Consider the following 18836-nt stretch of genomic DNA (forward strand, 5'->3'; position numbering starts at 1 on the left):
GGCAGTGGTGGCACAAGCCTTTAATCTGTGGTTTGGTTGTAACTCTCATAGAACCAGTATCCAGAGTCCCCACAGCCACCCACAAATATTTACAAATATTTAGAATGGCATATAAATCCAAATCAAATCTAGCACCAACACAAGTTCTAGCCTCCTCTGCTCATGATTCTTAGCAGACTTGGCGCATTCCACACACCATGTACACATCTGTGAGAAGAAGACAGTGCTGTCAGTGGTGATGATGGTGTTGGGGGGAGGGCACTGTCGAGGACAATGGTGATGAGGTTTGCCTGCCCCCTGGTCCTGTAGCACTATCTTTACCTAGGTCATAGCCTCTGTCCAGAATGCTCACTTCTTCCTCTGCTACACAGACTTTCCACTACCTCAAACAATTCACTACATATCTTCCTAAGCTTCCTTATACCTTACAGCATATGCTACAAGGTACAACAATTATTTGTTTAATTAATGTCTCCAACTAAAGAGTGAACTTCAAGAGGGCAGAGGAAGTAACCTGTGTACCTGTTCCGTAATGTACCTGCACATTCTCAGGAGGATAAGATGCCTGGTGTCTCAAGAAAATGTTCCTGATTTTTCTATCTGACTCTCAACCATTATTGTCCAGCTTTCCTTTCCAATAATATTATTTTCTACTGATAAAATATCATGTGATCCTGATCCATACAGTGTGACATAACACCTAAAATTATTTAAGCATGTGATTAATTTGCTAAATGGTTTGTTCTTCAAAAGCCATGAAAGTAAAGATAGAAGACATCTGAACCAGTAATTAAACATATTCTTTCAGAAATGCCCTTTATGTTTCTTTCTGCAGGCAAAGATAATTTGATGTCTTTGTCCTCGGTTCCTTTTGATCATTCTGACTATGAGACTTCTATCACAAAATTTTACTAAAATCTTGAGAAGCCATTGAAAAGAAATGTAGTAAACTCAGAGATTATCTTAAACAGTCAGAATTGCATGAGGTGAAAATTTAAAAATCAGTTTAATCTGAATAAGTTTATTTAAAAGATGCTAAAAATGTTAAGACACTTTCAGATACTCTATAGTACAATACTAAAAATGTAATACTTTTCTCCTATTTTAAAATTACCTATTATGAAAAGTTCATATCATATAAAATCACAATAGAGGGTAATTTTTAAAAGACCATGCTATATTGCAGAAAACCTATATATTTCTTAAAATTTTAAGAAATGATTCTATTGGATCTCTTAGATGTCTTTTCCCAGGATAAACTGGGGACTACATTTCTTTTGACATTAACTTGTACTCAAATATAAAATATATAAACATAATTTAAGAGACAAAGGTACCTCAGGGTATAGAAAAAAATAATACTATAAATAAGATGAAAATGTAAGTCATTTATAGAAGGCATACAAAGAATGAGATTACACACTGAGAATGAGAAGCACAATCAAGTAGTTTTTTAAAAACAGTCTACTATTTGATATTTTAATCTCATATAATATTTATGAAAATTAAACTGAAACAAAGATAAAATCTGAAAAGAGGCTTCTCAGCAAGTACAAATTAAGGACGTGTAAAAATAAAATGTTCCTGTTGAGGTTTCTTTAGAAGCCAACAAAGATAAACACTGAGCATACGTTGGGTTAACTATCTGTACATAGTATGTAGGACACTACTAACAACTATCTCCTAAACTTAAAATTATTTACTCTCAAGTCAGACAATTCAAGATTACAATACACTTACATTAGTAACAATGGTAGAGAAAATCTACTCCACCAAATGATACTTAAAGTTTTATTGAAAAATGAATATAAAAATAATTTTACATTTGCATTCAAAGGGAATTTAAGTTTAAAATAGAAATGAGTACATTTGTTTAAGTGGGTTTCTTAAGTACATTTCTATGTCTTATTTCAATATTGAAATATTGAATTGTTGACAACTTGTCTGTACATGTAATTCTACTCTCATTTTCCACTATATACAGATGAGGACCACTCTCACGACTGGAATCGCTGGAACCATGGATTTCTTCCTGCTTACAGGGTAAGAATCAGGTGACATTGGACACTTGACAGGTCTGCCTCCTGGAATGCTGACTCACCATGCTGTGGCAGATCCATGGTCACTAGCTCTCTGTTCTCACTGACCCATGGGGAGATGGTAAAAGGTTCTGTTATGCTTCCTGTGCTTATCATTCAGGTCATATGAGTAAAGCTATTATGTATGACTCATGTAGTTTGAAGATTTATAACTAAAATAAGACATTGTGACAACTTATGTTACTTTTTCATGTTGCTTAAGCTAGTTTATAGAGATGGGTATTGAAAGCAAATGTTTCATATTGTATTAGTTACTCTGAGTTATAAAAATATTTATGAATTCTATAATATACTAATGGCCCTTTAAAAATAGTGAACAAAATAATTTACATAGATCAGGTTTCTAAAAATTAACCATTTATTTACATAAAGAAAAAAGTATAGGAAGTAGATTTCTAACCAGAGAAACAGTAGGAAGCTGGGATTTTTTTAAAAGTAAGACCAGTATACTGTGCACAAAGGACCACCAACACTATTGGTTCAGCTTCCTAGAGAGAGGCCTTGCATTCTATCTGAGCGCCATAATTAAAGATGGACATCAACCACAGAGAGAACAGAAACCCAAGGAGACTGAACCACTCACTGCTGAATGAAAAATGGGTCAAGACAGACATTAAGAAGGAAATTGAAAACTTTCAGCATTTAGTGAAAATTAAAACACAACGTTTCCAAGCTATGGGATACAATGAAGACAGTTCTAAGAGGTAAAAATGGAGAAATCTCTTATTAGTAACTTAACGAAACACCTGAAAGCTCTTAAAAAAAAGAAAGAAAGAATACCCCCAAAGAGTAAATGGGAAGAAATAATCAAACTCAGGGAAGAAATCAATGAAATAGAAACAAACAATAATAAAAGAATAAAAAAAATCAGTGAAACGAAGAGTAGTTCTTTGAGAAAAATCAACAATGTTGACAAACCATTGTCTAAATTAATGCAAATATAAAGATACAAACTAATAAAATTAGAGATGAAAAGGGAGACTTTACAAGATATATTGAGGATAATTCTGAAAATTCTAAGAACATACTTTAAAATTTGTATTTCATCCAACTGAAAAGCTTAAAATAAATGGATGAATTTCTTGATATGTACAAGCTATCAAGATTAAATAAATAATCTAAATAGACCCCAAACCCCTAGTAAAATAGAAGCAGTAGTTAAAATTTTCCCAACAAATAAGAGCTCAGGGCAAGATGGATTGAGCACAGAATTCTACCAGACCTTCAAAGAACTGAAGTCAATATGCCTCAAGTTATTCCAATAAATAGAAACTGAAGGAACATATAATAATACTTTTTATGAAGCTACTCTTAATTTGATACCCAAAACACACAAAGACCCTAGAAAAAAGAGTTACTCATAGAACAATATCCCTTATGAACATAGATGCAAAAATTCTCACGAAAATACTTGCAAACTGTATTCAAGAACACATCAAAAAGATTATTCACCATGATCAAACTGACTTCATCCCACAGATGCAGGGATGGTTCCATATCTACTGCATAAACATACTGAAAGACAAAGACCCACATGACCTTCTCATTAGATTCAGAAAATGTCCTAGTACTGAAGAAAACACTAATTTATGCTGTGGAACAGAGAGAAGTTGAGTTGGTGCCCGACTAGAAACTCCACCGCTAGGAACTAGCATTCATCATGCTAGAAAGTACTCTGCACAGTACAGCTTCCAAAGGAGGAAATAATCATCAGTATCACCAAGCTACAAATGCTGAGACCTTCAACAGCTACCTGGCTGCCAGATACGCTGGTGCAACACAAGCACACATGTTATGGGAGTCACCAGCCACTTTAAAAATGGATTGAAGGCCCACTCCAAGAGTGGGACCCATGCTTGACACTGCTGGAGTGGCGAGAACATGAGCTCGGGGAAAACCTACTGCTATTATTCCAGTAAACTAACATGACTCCTAATGGTATATCACCATACCCACAGCAGAGTGCCTCACTCAGCTCTCATCAGGGAAACTTCTTCATGTAGTAGATGGCAATTAATAATTAATTAAGAGAGCCACAACTGGACAATGTGCAGAGAGGGAGAGACTTTAAAGAAGTTAGTCTTAAGTGGAAGGCTTTCACTAAATCAAAGGTCATGAAGGATCATGGAACATACGTAGAAGTGGCAAAAAGATTGTAAGAGCCACAGGTGATGGATGAGTCCAAGGAAACAGTGTCTTCCCGACATAAACAGGGCTGAGGTACATAAGAACTCATATAGACTATGGCAGCATGCACAGGGCCAGCTTAAGTTCAAACCACACAAGATCCCAGCACTGAAAAGGGTTAAGTAGACAAAAGTCCTACGCCTAGCCAAGAAGCTATTTGCAGTTGATGCCTGCTGGAAAAGGAAAAATCTGTTTTCTCCAATGGAGTGACAATGGATAAATCAATCATAGTCCAGGGCAGGACCCATGCCCAGGAGTAGCTGGCCGACATAAAATGAATGGGGTGGGGAGCAGGTGCTTTTTATCTCTTTTGTTTGCTATCTTCTTTTTCTGCTACTGGCATTTTGTTTAGTTTCTTTATTTCTTTATTTTTGAGAGAGAGAAAGAGGAAGAGAGCGAGAGAGCGAGAGCGAGAGAGCGAGAGAGCGAGAGAGCGAGAGCGCGAGAGCGCGAGAGAGCGAGAGAGCGAGAGAGAGAGAGAGAGAGAGAGAGAGAGAGAGAGAGAGAGAGAGAGGCGGGGGGGGGGAGAATGAACAGGTGACTGGGTGAGTAAGCATTAAGTTGGGTGGGTGGGAAAAAACATGATCAAAATATATTCCATGAAAAAAAAAAATAAGGAAAAAAAAGAAAAAGAAAAGAAAGAAATAGAAGAAGAAAAAGCCTTACAAAATTGGTTAAGGCCAGAGAGATGGTTCATGAGTTGAGAGCATGGACCTGGGTTCAATCTCTAGCACACACGGCATGTGTAATTTCATACACAGAACATGCTTAAGAAGAGTTCTGATGGCAGAAGTTTGTGGTCGGTGTGATTAGTATTTGAATGAAGGTTCTTGGCACCTCTCTGCATGCTCTAACATTAGTTTTGTGACATACACCTGGTTACAGTAATAAAGCACTACAGTTAGCTAATCAATGCCATCCAACACCCTAAAAATCATGACAAGCCTGTACTCTGTTTCTAAGGTAACGTTCTTCTAGAAACACACACTTACTTCTGCTTTCTTACGAGCTTCCATGGCTTTCATCAGCATCATGTGCTGTCGTCTTCGCTCCCGCTCCTGTGAGGCCAGATAAAATGTGGAGAACAACTCAGCCACAGTTAACTGTTTGGTGTTCAAATGGAAAACAACAACAACAACAACAACAACATAAACAACAACAGAAACAACAACTCAATATAGCATGTTTAGCATTTATAGACAAGTCACAGTAGATACTAAATATCAGACAAGAATGGCCATTCTGTGCATGTTTTAGTTCAGGTTTAGAAAGCAATACGAGAGCAATCAACAGCAAAACGGTGAAGCAATGAGCATGGAGACAGTGTAAACAGAGCACACAAGGTACTTATGGTCAGCTGTGATGCTCCTTCAAAAGCTGCCAGAACAAAGAGCATAATGGTTGGCTGGAACAGGTCAGTTACCTTACATCTGCTATTAGAAAACCATCAAATGCTATAGCCAATTTTACAAGTTCTATTGTTCTTAAAATTTAAGATCAGGCAGAAATTAATTCATAATCACTTTCACATCGTGGTTTTAGAATGGATTAAGTTAATTTCAAGTACAGAATCATTTTTAAATCCAATAATCCACCAATAAATTAGGAAGATTTTTTTAAAAGTGTTTATACCAATTAAAAGTTAAACTAGTCATGGTTCATACACATGTACCATTGAAATGTGATATTCCTATTTACTGATGTCTGATGCTTGGCACACTATTTAAAGGCATAAAAACTGTACCATGGGCAAATAGCAGTAATCTAAAATGCCCAATATAGAAAGAAGGTAAGCACTACCTTAGTTTGGTAACTAATTTTAGTGTATAAGTTGCATATTAATATTTAATCAACGTTTTGGTTTTAATATATTTGGTTCCCAAAAGGAGTATTTCCAAAATTTGACTATAAAGCCAGAGTATATTTCATATTCTCTCATCAAGCAAATTCAAAATTCCCATTGTACTTAATGGCAGTTTTGCATCTACAAGGATGGGAGAATATGTGATGTCTAATGAGTCAGCTTTCCCTGTGACATCAGTAACATACATTTTGAGAGAGGAGTTTTATGCAAGTCAATGGACTCTTAGAGACGTGTCACACTTCTCCATAGACAGACAAGCAGATGTATGCAATGCACTGCGCTGTGAAGCCATGCAGCAGTATGTAATATGACAGCAGCCAGTGCTACACTTTATGCATTGCTATGACAACCATATCACAACCAAATCACAATGCGGTGTTAGATGTACAAAAATAAACATACCCATACCATATCTAGTCTATGCCTCTCCAACTCCTGGTAGAAAGAGTTGGCACAACATTATGAAACAGAAATCACAGAGTCATAAAACCAATTTTAACCCCCCAAAGACACCAATACCAAAGCAAGGCAATAAACTGTAAGACAAAGGGAAAACCTAAGCAGGAATTATAAAGAAATTTTAAAGAAAGTATTCTGAAGCTTCCCACCCCCCCCCCCCCAAAAGTTAAATAGAATGATAAGGTACTTCCGACGGTGTGGCTCTGTGCATACAGACCTGGTGCTTCAGAAGGACGGCCTGTTGTCTTCTCAGTTCTTTCTCCTTAAAAATAAGAGACTTTTGATATACGGTTTTAGGAGAGATTTCGAGAACATTAAATAATAAAGATTTCATTGCTGATAAACTTTTAGCCTTCTAATAGCTTTAACCACAGAAAATGTCCACTCTTCAATCTTTCTTAACTTGACATGACTCTACCTAATAGCTAGCTGACTCAAACTGTATGGCCTAATCAGTAGCAAGGATGTTTTCCTAGGAGTCATTTCAACTTCAAATTCAATGGATAATTAGAAAACATACTTCAACGGCAAATTCACTAAACTGACTGAATAGATCGTCAAACATAGCATATTAAAAACCACACAAGTATTTTAACAATTACTCAATAATTTATGATTCAAGTCTTAAAACTAGCTTAGTAAAGCCCTTCCTCACTCTAAACATAAGGTCCCAAATATACTCTGTGTATGCCTGGGTGCATGTGTGCGTGTGTCCACCAGCAGGTCACAGTACCATCCCAAGGGGATGGGGCATAAAAGCAAAACCATTATCTAAGTTTGTTACCTATTGACTATTGTTTAGCAAGGTAAAATCTAGGTGAAATTAATATTTAGGGTATGTGTAAAGGAGACTCTCTCTTTATATATATATATATATATATATATACACACACATATATATATACACACACACATATATATATATACACATACTATTCTTTATTCTATAGAACAAAGTAAGGTAGTGTATGCTGCTGAAAAGACTGAAAGGTAGGGTTAGCAGAGCTTAGAAGCCGAGCTTTGCTTAGCTGCGCAATTCATCCCAAGCGCATCCTATGGTGCCCCCAACAAAAAGAAACCAGCAAACAACAAAGCATTGCCATGGCTCCAAGTGGTAGAGCCGTGCTGCCAGCCCCAGCAGGTTCATTCGGCTGCCGCCATTCAGACTTCAGTAGACAGTTAAGTGGGGAAGGAACAGAATGAACAGAACATCTCTCTTATGCTTCATGCCAGGGAACCGTAATCAAAACACCTCCACAATTTTGCTACAGTCATAAAAGGGGCTGATTTTATTATGTAATGACAGTTAACAGTATTGTTTCTGTCACTTGTTTGTTTATAGACAGGGTCTTGCTATAGCACTGAACTTGACTTCCAAGCAGCCTAAGTCCGCCTCCTGACTGTAAACATGGCTAGATTATGAATTTTGTTTTTAATAAATAAAACACTTACTGGACACTAACAAAGAGAGAGTTATGAAGGGACAGTCAGGTTAAATGACACATAAACTAGTGTGGGGGATCATTCTTATCAAGCAAAACTTAAAATTCAGATGCCATGCAATAATTTGCATTTCTGATTTGATGTCTTCGATTTGCACATATCAAAACAGCACATAAAACCTACATTAAGAAATAAAAAAATATACACACAAATAAAAGCACATTTACACACACATAGTTTTCAATAGTAGTTTTGAGAAAAACTTTTTTCATGATTGTTGTTAAGCAAATGAAGTTTTTATTTTTGAAAATAAAAACTCTTGACTCCCGGCTAAACTAACCTTTGTTCGTTTCTCGGCCTCCAATAATTTGGCATTTGCTGCTTCTTCCTTCTTTTTCTTTTTAGCCTGTGCATGCAAAACAGGTCTCAAGTCATGCAACAGCAGCGCTGAGACTCGCCACAGCTACATGCCTCACAAGGTACACAATGAGCATGTAATACATAAGCAGACAATCACAAAAATCCCCACTTCACATCACAGTGTTTCCAATCTGCAGACCAGTACTAAAACATATACCTAAGCACCCTTAAAAATCACAACTCGACATGGTTTCCTTCTATAAACATCTGACTGAAATAACGTTATTTTATCTTGACACTTAAGAAAAATGACTGTCATGTATTGCATCTGGAAAATTTAAAAAAAAAATTTACTTCCTGAAAAAAATTTAGAAAGAATTAACATGGATGGATAAAAAGAACTTCAAAAATACATCAGTAACACTTAGAGCATATTTACACTTTGGAATTTCCTTTACTCCTTGATATTTTAGATAAGGAAATCCATTATTTGGTTGTAAACATTAAATGAAATTTAGTAAATCTGATTTTCACTGCCTCTGTAGAGCAGGTCTTGATTCAGCATTTATTTCTTAACAGGACAGAGCCTGCACTCTGACAATCAGCACCATGCTCCACCTGAAGGCACTCACCGTCTGTGAGTTTCTAACTATCTGCTAGTTATTGTGTGTTGAATTTGGAGTGGTAAAATCAACTGAAACTGGGTGAGGGAATGAATATGTGTATACTCCTAGGAGAAAGCAACTATTAACACAAAAAGGCCTAAGTCTCTGCAGACCTCAGGCCATACAGTGTTCCATAAAGCAGAGCAGCAGTTCATGAACAGCCGAGGGTAACGGAACTGCAGCCATTACAAGTTTATTTTCCCTGGGTGGTGGCGGTGCACACCCTTAATCCCAGCAACTTGGGAAGTAGAAGCAGGCAGATCTCTGTGAGTTTGAGGCCTGTAGGACTGCCAGGGGTACACAGAAAAACCCTCTCTCAAAAAAACAAAAAACAAAACAAGCCGGGCGGTGGTGGCGCACGCCTTTAATCCCAGCACTCGGGAGGCAGAGCCAGGTGGATCTCTGTGAGTTCGAGGCCAGCCTGGGCTACCAAGTGAGTTCCAGGAAAGGCGCAAAGCTACACAGAGAAACCCTGTCTCGAAAAACCAAAAAAAAAAAACAAAAAAAAACAAAAAAAAAAAAAAAAAAAAAAAATAGTTTGTTTTTCGCTATATTTGCAGAAAATAATTTCAAGACATATGCCATTTTTGATATGGGACATGAAACATAATTTGCCTTTGTCTTGATGATGGGGCAATTGTTTCTAGCATCAGTTATTATCTCACAATGTGACAGAGTGACACTTTAGACCGCAGGATGTTACCAACTGCTCTTCAGGTGACTTGAGTCCTGTATGTGTTAACCCCACTTTTCCAGTTTTTACTCCTGCTGATTTCTAGCTACTAATTTTGATGCTAACATTTCTGCATCCCTAATTCTAGTCTACTTGCAGGAAAGAAAAGAACACCAGGAACCCTGTTAGTGACATCATGTTCTGCACTTAAGTTTCCTTTACTAAACACTGGTTTCTAAATGAAAAGAAATGTCTATACACCCTCAGGGCTTTCCTGAAGGTAGACACCATGAACTCCATGACAACTATACTGGGTGTCCAAGTCTGCCCTTTTCTTTTCTTCCTCATTTTTGTTTTTTATTTTACTTTCTGACATTTAGTGCTAGCATGGATGAACTTGCTAAAAAGGTTCAAAGAATGTCTCAGGCTACACAGTTCTGAAGAGATTTTCTAGTGGACATACTCATTTGAACAAATGAGGTAACAACTGAGCATTTTAAACGACCTTGGACTTGGAGTATTTATCTTAATTATGTTACATTAAGAATTCTACCTCAAGAATTTGCTGAGCTCGGAGTTCTTTTTCCATTCTGATTTGCTGTATTCTCTTAATTTTTTCCTGTAGGAAACATTATGAAAATGAGATAATAAATATTTAGGGGAAAAGGTTTAATTAGAGTCAGATAATTTTAAGACAAAAATACCAAACTATCAAACGCTATCCATGCTGGATCCGAAATTCAGATACCTGTTATAAGGTAACTCACATTCATATGAGTGTAGAAATTTTCTCATAATTGTAAACAATAAATGTTAAATGAACATACAGAAGAGATAACAAAGCTGATTAAAGTTATATATCCAGAAAGTATTTACAAGTAACTGCAAGTACAAATAAAACAGAAACCGAAATACATAAAGTGAATGATACACAGCTACAACTTGCTGAATGAACATGAACAAAGAACAATATTTCTATAAAAAAATTTATATGCATGGCTTGTCAGCTTGTCATAAATTTGAAAAAATGCTTTAAAACCATAACTATATAGTCATTACACAGCTATAAGGTCATTATTAAAAATAACCTCTAATTCTAAAGTTTATTTCACATGTTGACATGATATGAACAACGCTTTCAAGCATAAGAATAAAGCCATAAGATTTTATACTGCATTAATTTGAATTTATAATCTGGGAAATTACATCAGATAGCTGGCATGTAAAATATTATATTTTATAACTGAGCAATCATCTAAGTTTTAATAAGAATTTATATTTTGATTTTCAAAATTATCCTTCTATGCTATGATCACAGAAGTTTTATTTTAAAAATGTTCTTTGAGAAAGTTTCAAGTGGCCTGGATAGGAATAAATACCTAACAAGAAAAAACCCTGACATTTCTTACTTATAATTAGATTTGTTCTAGAATTTCTATATCAAACACATTTGATCTCTATCAAACACTGCTGTGTTTCTCTTTCAGTCTCCAGATGTAGTTTTTGACGGCTCTACTGTCAATTCTGTATTATTAAGTCTCTACAGAGGTGTATAATACAATCATGAGATTTGAGGAATCAACAATTTAATTCAGAAGAAGACTCATCACACTCTAGGACTTTGCTGCTGGTGATCCTTTCTTGGCACTGAATATTAGCTGCAGCTTACCAAAACTACAAAGCCACATATGGATTTTCATTTTATTTCTTTTTTTTTTTTTTTTTTTTTTTTTTTTTTGGTTTTTCGAGACAGGGTTTCTCTGTGTAGCTTTGAGCCTTTCCTGGAACTCACTTGGTAGTCCAGGCTGGCCTCAAACTCACAGAGATCCGCCTGGCTCTGCCTCCCGAGTGCTGGGATTAAAGGCGTGCGCCACCACTGCCCGGCCTCATTTTATTTCTAAGTAATAGATTGCAGAACCCATTTTTAAAATTATTGAGACCTGAAGAAATACATTCTTGGTGAAATTTTTCTGTTCTTAGCAATCTGAAGACTTTTAAAGGGCTGTGCCCTTAAATCAGCAAAAGCATTGCACATTCTCTCCTGTGCAGACAGAGGCTCTTAAAGTCATCTGGGCTTACATATATGCAGTTTAGAGCTTTACCCTAACTGCTAAACATATATATAAAATAGATATTTAGAGACAATATCACCAGGATGAGGACTAACATCATTTAGAAGTTGTAAATTTTCTATAATATTATGTACTCATTTATTGAGATGGTTACTTCATATACAGTATCTTGTTTATCATAAGAGTCTTAGTGGTTGGAATTATAGTCTTTTTGTAAGTGAGGACACTGAGTTCTTACACAGCAAATATTTTGCTGTAATGCTAACTTAGTCCACAGAGTCATATTCGACTCAGATTACAGTGTCTGTGCTCACCCTACTTCTTTGTGGTGCTTCCACAATCTTGCAAAATTGCTTTAAGGATTCTTGTTGTATATGGGGACACATAGCTCCCACAGTGGTCAAGTGCTTATGCAGCATCTGCAAAGTCCTGGGTTCGATGCCCGGCACTGCCAGGGATGGAGTGGAGTTGGGGGTTTGCAAACTGTGGTCTTCTGGACACAGCACAGGCAGTGAAGTAATGTCAGGAGCTGTGGCTCCCTGTATGGTGCCTACACAAGACAGCACTGGTCAGCAATCCACTGGGAACCAGGGAAGGGCTCACAGGGCCTACCCTCACTTCTGCACTGCTGGCTGCTGGTGGATTCTGGGAAGGAGGCAGTCATGGTTGTCAGCTGTGTGACCACTAAGGAATCTACCAGGTTCCAACAGATAGTTTCAAACCGACAGTCACACAGATGATCCTGGTTAAACTCAGGGGATTCAAAACAAAAACAAAAACACAAATAAAAACAAAAGACATGAATGTGGGAACAGAGCTGGGGTAATGGGGTAGGAGGGAAATTAGAAAGAGTTGTGTGGGGTTACTTTAGTTAGAATACATGTATGAAATTGCCAAGGAAAAATTCAAGAAATATTACATGTCAAAAAGTACTCTGATGATAATTTTGTCAATTTTTGTGTTAAAAAATATCCAAAGAGCTGGGCAGGGGTTGCACACACCTTTAATCCCAGCCTTTTGGAAACAGAGGCAGATGTATCTCTGTGAGTTCAAGGCCAGCCTAGTCTACGGAATTCTAGGCTAGAAAGAAAGACCCTATCATGAAAACAAACAAAAAAACCAAACGAAGATGAAAAAGAAATCCAAAGAGTGAGAAAAACATAATTCTGTTTTCTTCTAGATCAATGCTGACTTTAATCATTTCAGGGCCAGATGACACACATCTGTAATACTGACAACTCTGTTCACTGATGCAGGACAATCACAAGTTAGAAGTCTGCGTAGGCAACACAGGGACACCGTAGGCTCAAAATAAAAGAAGACAAAATAAAATGGGCATTATTTAACAAAAAGTCCAAGTAGTTTTGTTTCATAAATGTCTGGATAAATATATAAGGGAAATTCACCTGAATTAATGGTGTTGAAAGCTTTGAAGCCTAATGCTGGTTCAATTAGCAGTAAAGAATGTGAAAACTTTAGGTTGCAGGCACTTGACTTTAAGATCACAAAGCTGAATTTAAAGTTTTAAGATAATTTGATAAGTCTTTGGTCAACATAAAATCAAAGAAACTACAAAAAGTTTAACAAAATGGCAGTATTTTTCATTAAAACGAAGTATGAGAACACATACAACTCAATAAAGATTTATAATACTTTAACAAATGCATTACTAAGTGTACTTATTTTAAGTCAACCTCACAATGTTTGGTAGTAACAATAAAGAAATAGAGGACTTTAAGTTTACATATTGTGATTTTAAATTAAGGTAAAAGGTATATTTTACATACATCTTTCAAAAACAGTATTATTTGTTGTCAAGAACTGTGGAAGGCATTGTGTATTCATTCTCTCACTAACTCATCAGCCACCACAATTATCTTCCTTTCCAATAAAGGAAATGGAGACAGAAGACATTATTCCTTTAAGGTCATAGACTCGTTAAGCAGTACAGCCCACATTTAACTCTAGGCTGCCTGATTAGAAACTCTAACTTCTAAATTCCAACTCTACAGGAATTCGCTGTGGTCACATTTCTTTAGTTAACTCTGTAAGAAACATCAAAGATAATGAGATGGACGTCAAGCCAGGCAATTGAGTTAGCAGCTATTTATATAGTAACACAACTGATTTCATTTAAAACAATACACTTTCTCCCCACTTCCTTTGTTTAAGTGCTGGATGAGCACGTGGAGATGGGGAACAGCTCACACATCTGTCAATTAATATTTTCACTATTTTTAAAAATTACTTCATTTTACCAAAATTATTTTGCAAAGGAGAAAGGAGAAAGGCAATACAGATACAAGAGAGAACTCTGGATATGGCGAATAATACTCTTTGAAAATATTCAGAAGCAATAAGGGCAAACTGTTTTCCAGAACACCTAGATTTAGTTTTTTACTAATAGGGCACATGTATTATTTACTTACTTTTAATTAATTAAATTTATTGTGTGTGCATTACTGTAGGTGTGGGGTACACATGTGCCATACTGCCCCTGTGGCAATCAGGTGACCATTTGTGAAGTTAGTCTTTCCTTCTACTATGTGGCTTCCAAGGATTAAACTCAGGTCAGGCTTATACTGTTCATGTTTTAAACTCCCCAGTTTCCAACTGGGATGTTCAAGGAATATCCTCTACCCACTGACACATTAACTTAAAGTTTGAAAGCAGTCTCAGGGTACCAACTTGAATTCAATGTCTATGAGAATATTAAGATACTTATAAATATTACATACGTAATGCCTTATATAAAATCTCACTTCTTAAAGAACTTTAAGAAAAAGAACTTGATTTATAAATGGGGAAAGTTCTTACAGGTTTTCCTCTAGGACCTATGAATTTCCATCAACAGGTTCTTGGCTAGGTTTATAGTACTAGACCTGAACTGCCCCTTAGTGAATAGGTCTTAAGTCCAATCAGACAGTAGTTAGTTGCTCCAGAGATATTAGTGCCACTGCTGCACCACAGGGCACCAGGCTGGCTGTTCTTCACCATTTTGCTAAATGGATATAGTATGCAACTGTCTTCTAAATACTCATCCTTAAATAAACAAAGAAGTGCAGCTCACACCCTCATAAACAAGTTTCTGTTTGCATTAAATTAATGGGGGCTGTAACACAGAACCACAACTGGTCATACTGAAGAAAAAATGGAATGTAGAGTGCCCATCACCACCTATCAGACAACTACTCCACGCAAGTTTCAGAGACATCATGGAAGAGGGGAAAGCTGTAAGAGCCAGAGGGTTAGGGGCCTCCTGTAAAATAGTATCTTTTGGAAATGACAGGAATGTTGGAAACGTGAACTCAACAATGTTTGCCTACAAGACCATACCAGCTGATATCCCACCATGGGTAGGGGAAGAGCTCACAAGCCCTTACTTAAAAGCTACAGACAGCCAATGGCTTTGGAAGGAGGGAAAATCAGTTTTTCCTCAGGAGTGAGTCCCCTTGACATGTTGCCTGTAGCCCAGAGGTCAGCCCCACACCCATGTACATATGAACAACACTAGCTGGACTCAGGAGGATGGAGATTGCACGCGCGCGCGCGCACACACACACACACACACACACGCACACGCACACGCACACGCACACACGCACACGCACACGCGCACACTCAGTAGGGTTTACCTCGCAAATATGAGGACCTAAGTTCAGAACCCATATTAAAAAAAAAAAAAAAACAACACTAGGTCGGGAAAGATTACTCTGCAGTTAAGAATACTGATTACAGGGGATGGAGAGATGGCTCAGCATTTAAGAGCACTGACTGTTCTTCCAGAGATCCTGAGTTCAATTCTCAGCAACCACATGGTGGCTCTTAACTACTTTAATTATTTCCAGAGGATCCAATGCCCTCTTCTGGTCTCCATGGATACCAGGCATAGATGTGGTAAAAATACATACATATAGACAAACATTCATATAAAATAAAAATAAATATCTTGTGAAATATAAAAAAATTTTAAAGGAGAAAAATTTTAAGATGGCACCTTCCTAAACAGACAGACACATTCACACATAACAGCAGCTATGCAGGAAACGCAGGTGGGTACCATGCCCGTGTACACCAGGCAGATTCACATCAGAAGTCCGTCCCAGCACAAGAACATACCTGCTGCTTCATAATCTTCATCTGTTCTTTCTGCTTCCGCTTCTCTTCCGCAGCCATTATTGCTGTTAAGGGAACCCAAAGCACGCCTGTCAGCACAGAAACACGAGGAAGGGCAGCCCTATGAAGGCCCAGCTCCCCCCTTTCAACGCACACAAGTCATCTATCTACCTTGCTGTTTTTTAGCTTCTTTGGCAACCCGTGCCTGTTCTTGCTTTTGAAGTTTTCTTAAAAGCTTTATTTGTGCTGCTTGTCTGGCTATTTCTGAAAAACACAAATTTCAAAGGGTTTTAGTGACAGCATTACACACGAGATAAATCTCAAAGAATAACTGTGAAACTGTGTCACCACACATGACGAAACACTTAAGAAAATTGCCTAAGGGTAGATATAGACCAGGTAGTGGGCAGAAAATGGCATGTTCATTGTCCCTACTAGAAAAGGTGACTGGTAGTTCCAGGCTGTAATTCCAGCACTTGGGTGGCCAAGACAAAGGGATCATGGTGTTTTCTTTTTCTTTTTTTTATTTTGGTTTTTCGAGACAGGGTTTCTCTGTGTAGCTTTGGTGCCTGTCCTGGATCTCACTGAGAAGATCAGGCTGGCCTTGAACTCACAGAGATCTGCCTGCCTCTGTCTCCCAAGTGCTGGGATTAAAGGCGTGCGCCACCATCATGGATTTTAAAGCCCAAAAAGTTAGAAAAGAATTGGCAAACTATTTAGTTAAATATGAACAAAAGAATAACTGTATAAATGTGATCGCCATCACGGAGCTCCCATAAGTACCCTTTCCACACTGCAAGCATTGCTGAGATCTAAGAATATCAATTTAGCTTCACTCTTAACACACACAAACACACACACACAATCACACATGTATACACATTTACACATGTAAAACACACACACACAATCACATAAACACACACGTAAACCACACACTCTCACAAAGAAACACACACACACTTACAAAGGCAGAAACCTCTAGCCAAAATTGTACTTCAATTAGCTGTACTAATGATTAAATCCTTGAATCTAGTGATACTTTTGTTTAAAAAGTAGAAGAACTAAACTCTTAAAATAGAAAGCAGAGACTACTGGCCAGACTTAACAGGTAAAGGCCCTTGGCTATTTAAGTCTGTCAACAGTCTCATTCCCAGAACCCATGCTGGAAGGAGAAAACAAACTAGTCTTGAAAGCTGTCCTCTGCCCTCCACATGTGCAGCATGGCACATGTGCATTTGCATTCATACACACATCATTATGCACATACACTAATATTATTAAAAATGTTTAAAAGAAGGAAGAATATCCAATAGTTTTAAGGACAGCAAAGGTCTCATAATTTTAAAGGACAGACAGAAGGATTTGGGGCAAAAAGACACAACAGTCCTTTTCTTCATCCATCTCTTAACCCAGGCCATTTGCAATGTGACTTTGGAGTGCCTCTCATTGAGAGATGGAATAAACTCTGCCCCTAGATTCTGAGTTCAGCCAATGGTCTTCCCTGGGCAAGAGGATGTTAGCTGAAACGAAAGCAGAGCTTTCAAGGGAACACATGTTCTCTACTGCCCTGTGCCTGGCCCACCAACCAAGGACATGTTTTCAATAGGCTGTTGGGTATTGAACACATGGAACCAATTGAGCCCACACATGTGAACAATCCCAGCCAAGACCAACAGAGCTGCTCTCACGGATTCCATCTGGAAAAGGGATTAGCTTTTAGTGCCCTGTGTCACTGAGATTTAGTGGTTGGTTGTTAGTGTGGAAATGGGTATGATGGATACAGAAACCATATAATGTCATTGTTCTCAATGGCAAGTGCAATCTGAATGTTATTAACTCTAAAAGGGATGTATCGTAATATTACCTGGAAAATAATTTTAGAAAGTACCACTTTACAACACAGAATAACAGTTCTAAATTTTGTAGCTGATGAAGATATAAGGAACCTATAAACTATATTAATTGACAATGACTATGTATTTCTACCATTTATTGAATGTGGGTAATGCATTGAATTTACATGATTTTATTTAATCTTCATAGCTATTTTATAAGGTAAACAATATTACACATAGTATATAAATAAAATGTGTAAGGCTCATAGAGTTACAGAGTGGTCAAAGCACAAGCTCACATCTGTAGCTAGAGCTTTCTTGCCTTGCCCACAGTCAGGACAAATCTCTGTCACCCGCCAGTCCCACAGCCCCTCAGATCCAACCAAGTAAACACAGAGACTTATATTGCTTACAAACTGTATGTCCGTGGCAGGCTTCTTGCTAACTGTTCTTATAACTTAAATTAATCCATTTCCATAAATCTCTTGCCATGTGGCTCGTGGCTTACCGGCATCTTCACATGCTGCTTGTCAAGGTGGTGGCTGGCAGTGACTCCCTCTGTCTTCCTGTTCCCTCCTTTCTCCTCTCCGTTAGTCCCGCCTATACTTCCTGCCTGGCCACTGGCCAATCAGTGTTTTATTTATTGACCAATCAAAGCATTTGACATACAGACCATCCCACAGCACACATCTTTCTGAACTGCCCATCTACATTTCACTATGAGGAAAAAACCTTGAAGCAGCATTTGAATGTTTTCAGGGTTCTAGTAAGTTACCTATATAGTCTATGAATTGATGACCATTAATTTTCTATCATAACAATTTTGAAAGGAAAATGGATACGAGTCTAATTTCATGTAGCAAACTATAGATATTACTGAAGGGAAAACAAAACTGATGCTAAAATACATTTCAACTTTCCAATAATGTTCACTATTTGGAAATCAGAGGCATCATGAAAACTTTCTGAGTTATGCAAAAGATCTCCTATATAATAAACACCTTAGAAATGAACACCTCTAAACTGGCATGCAGAGAAAGCAACCTCTGCTAACAATATG

At 37.4% G+C, this 18836-nt stretch overlaps 1 protein-coding gene across 11 annotated transcripts in view; it reads right to left on the minus strand.

Annotated features, from left to right (window-relative positions):
- The window catches only part of Baz2b (bromodomain adjacent to zinc finger domain 2B), a 329610-nt gene that overhangs the window by 38033 nt on the left and 272741 nt on the right, over positions 1 to 18836 (minus strand). For 6 of the 11 annotated variants that reach the window (XM_059260517.1, XM_059260519.1, XM_059260513.1 and 3 more), the window contains 7 exons: positions 16110 to 16202; positions 15942 to 16003; positions 10304 to 10369; positions 8393 to 8458; positions 6827 to 6871; positions 6559 to 6585; positions 5279 to 5344 (listed from right to left, as the gene is read on the minus strand). In XM_059260517.1, coding sequence (XP_059116500.1) covers positions 5279 to 5344; positions 6559 to 6585; positions 6827 to 6871; positions 8393 to 8458; positions 10304 to 10369; positions 15942 to 16003; positions 16110 to 16202 — 425 coding nt within the window. Of the gene's footprint in view, positions 1 to 5278; positions 5345 to 6552; positions 6586 to 6826; positions 6872 to 8392; positions 8459 to 10303; positions 10370 to 15941; positions 16004 to 16109; positions 16203 to 18836 lie in introns of all 11 variants that reach the window. The other 5 variants (XM_059260514.1, XM_059260511.1, XM_059260512.1 and 2 more) reach the window with 4 other exon arrangements.

The sequence above is a fragment of the Peromyscus eremicus genome, chromosome 4, assembly GCF_949786415.1.
Source record: "Peromyscus eremicus chromosome 4, PerEre_H2_v1, whole genome shotgun sequence".
NCBI classification, from domain to species: Eukaryota; Metazoa; Chordata; class Mammalia; order Rodentia; family Cricetidae; genus Peromyscus; species Peromyscus eremicus.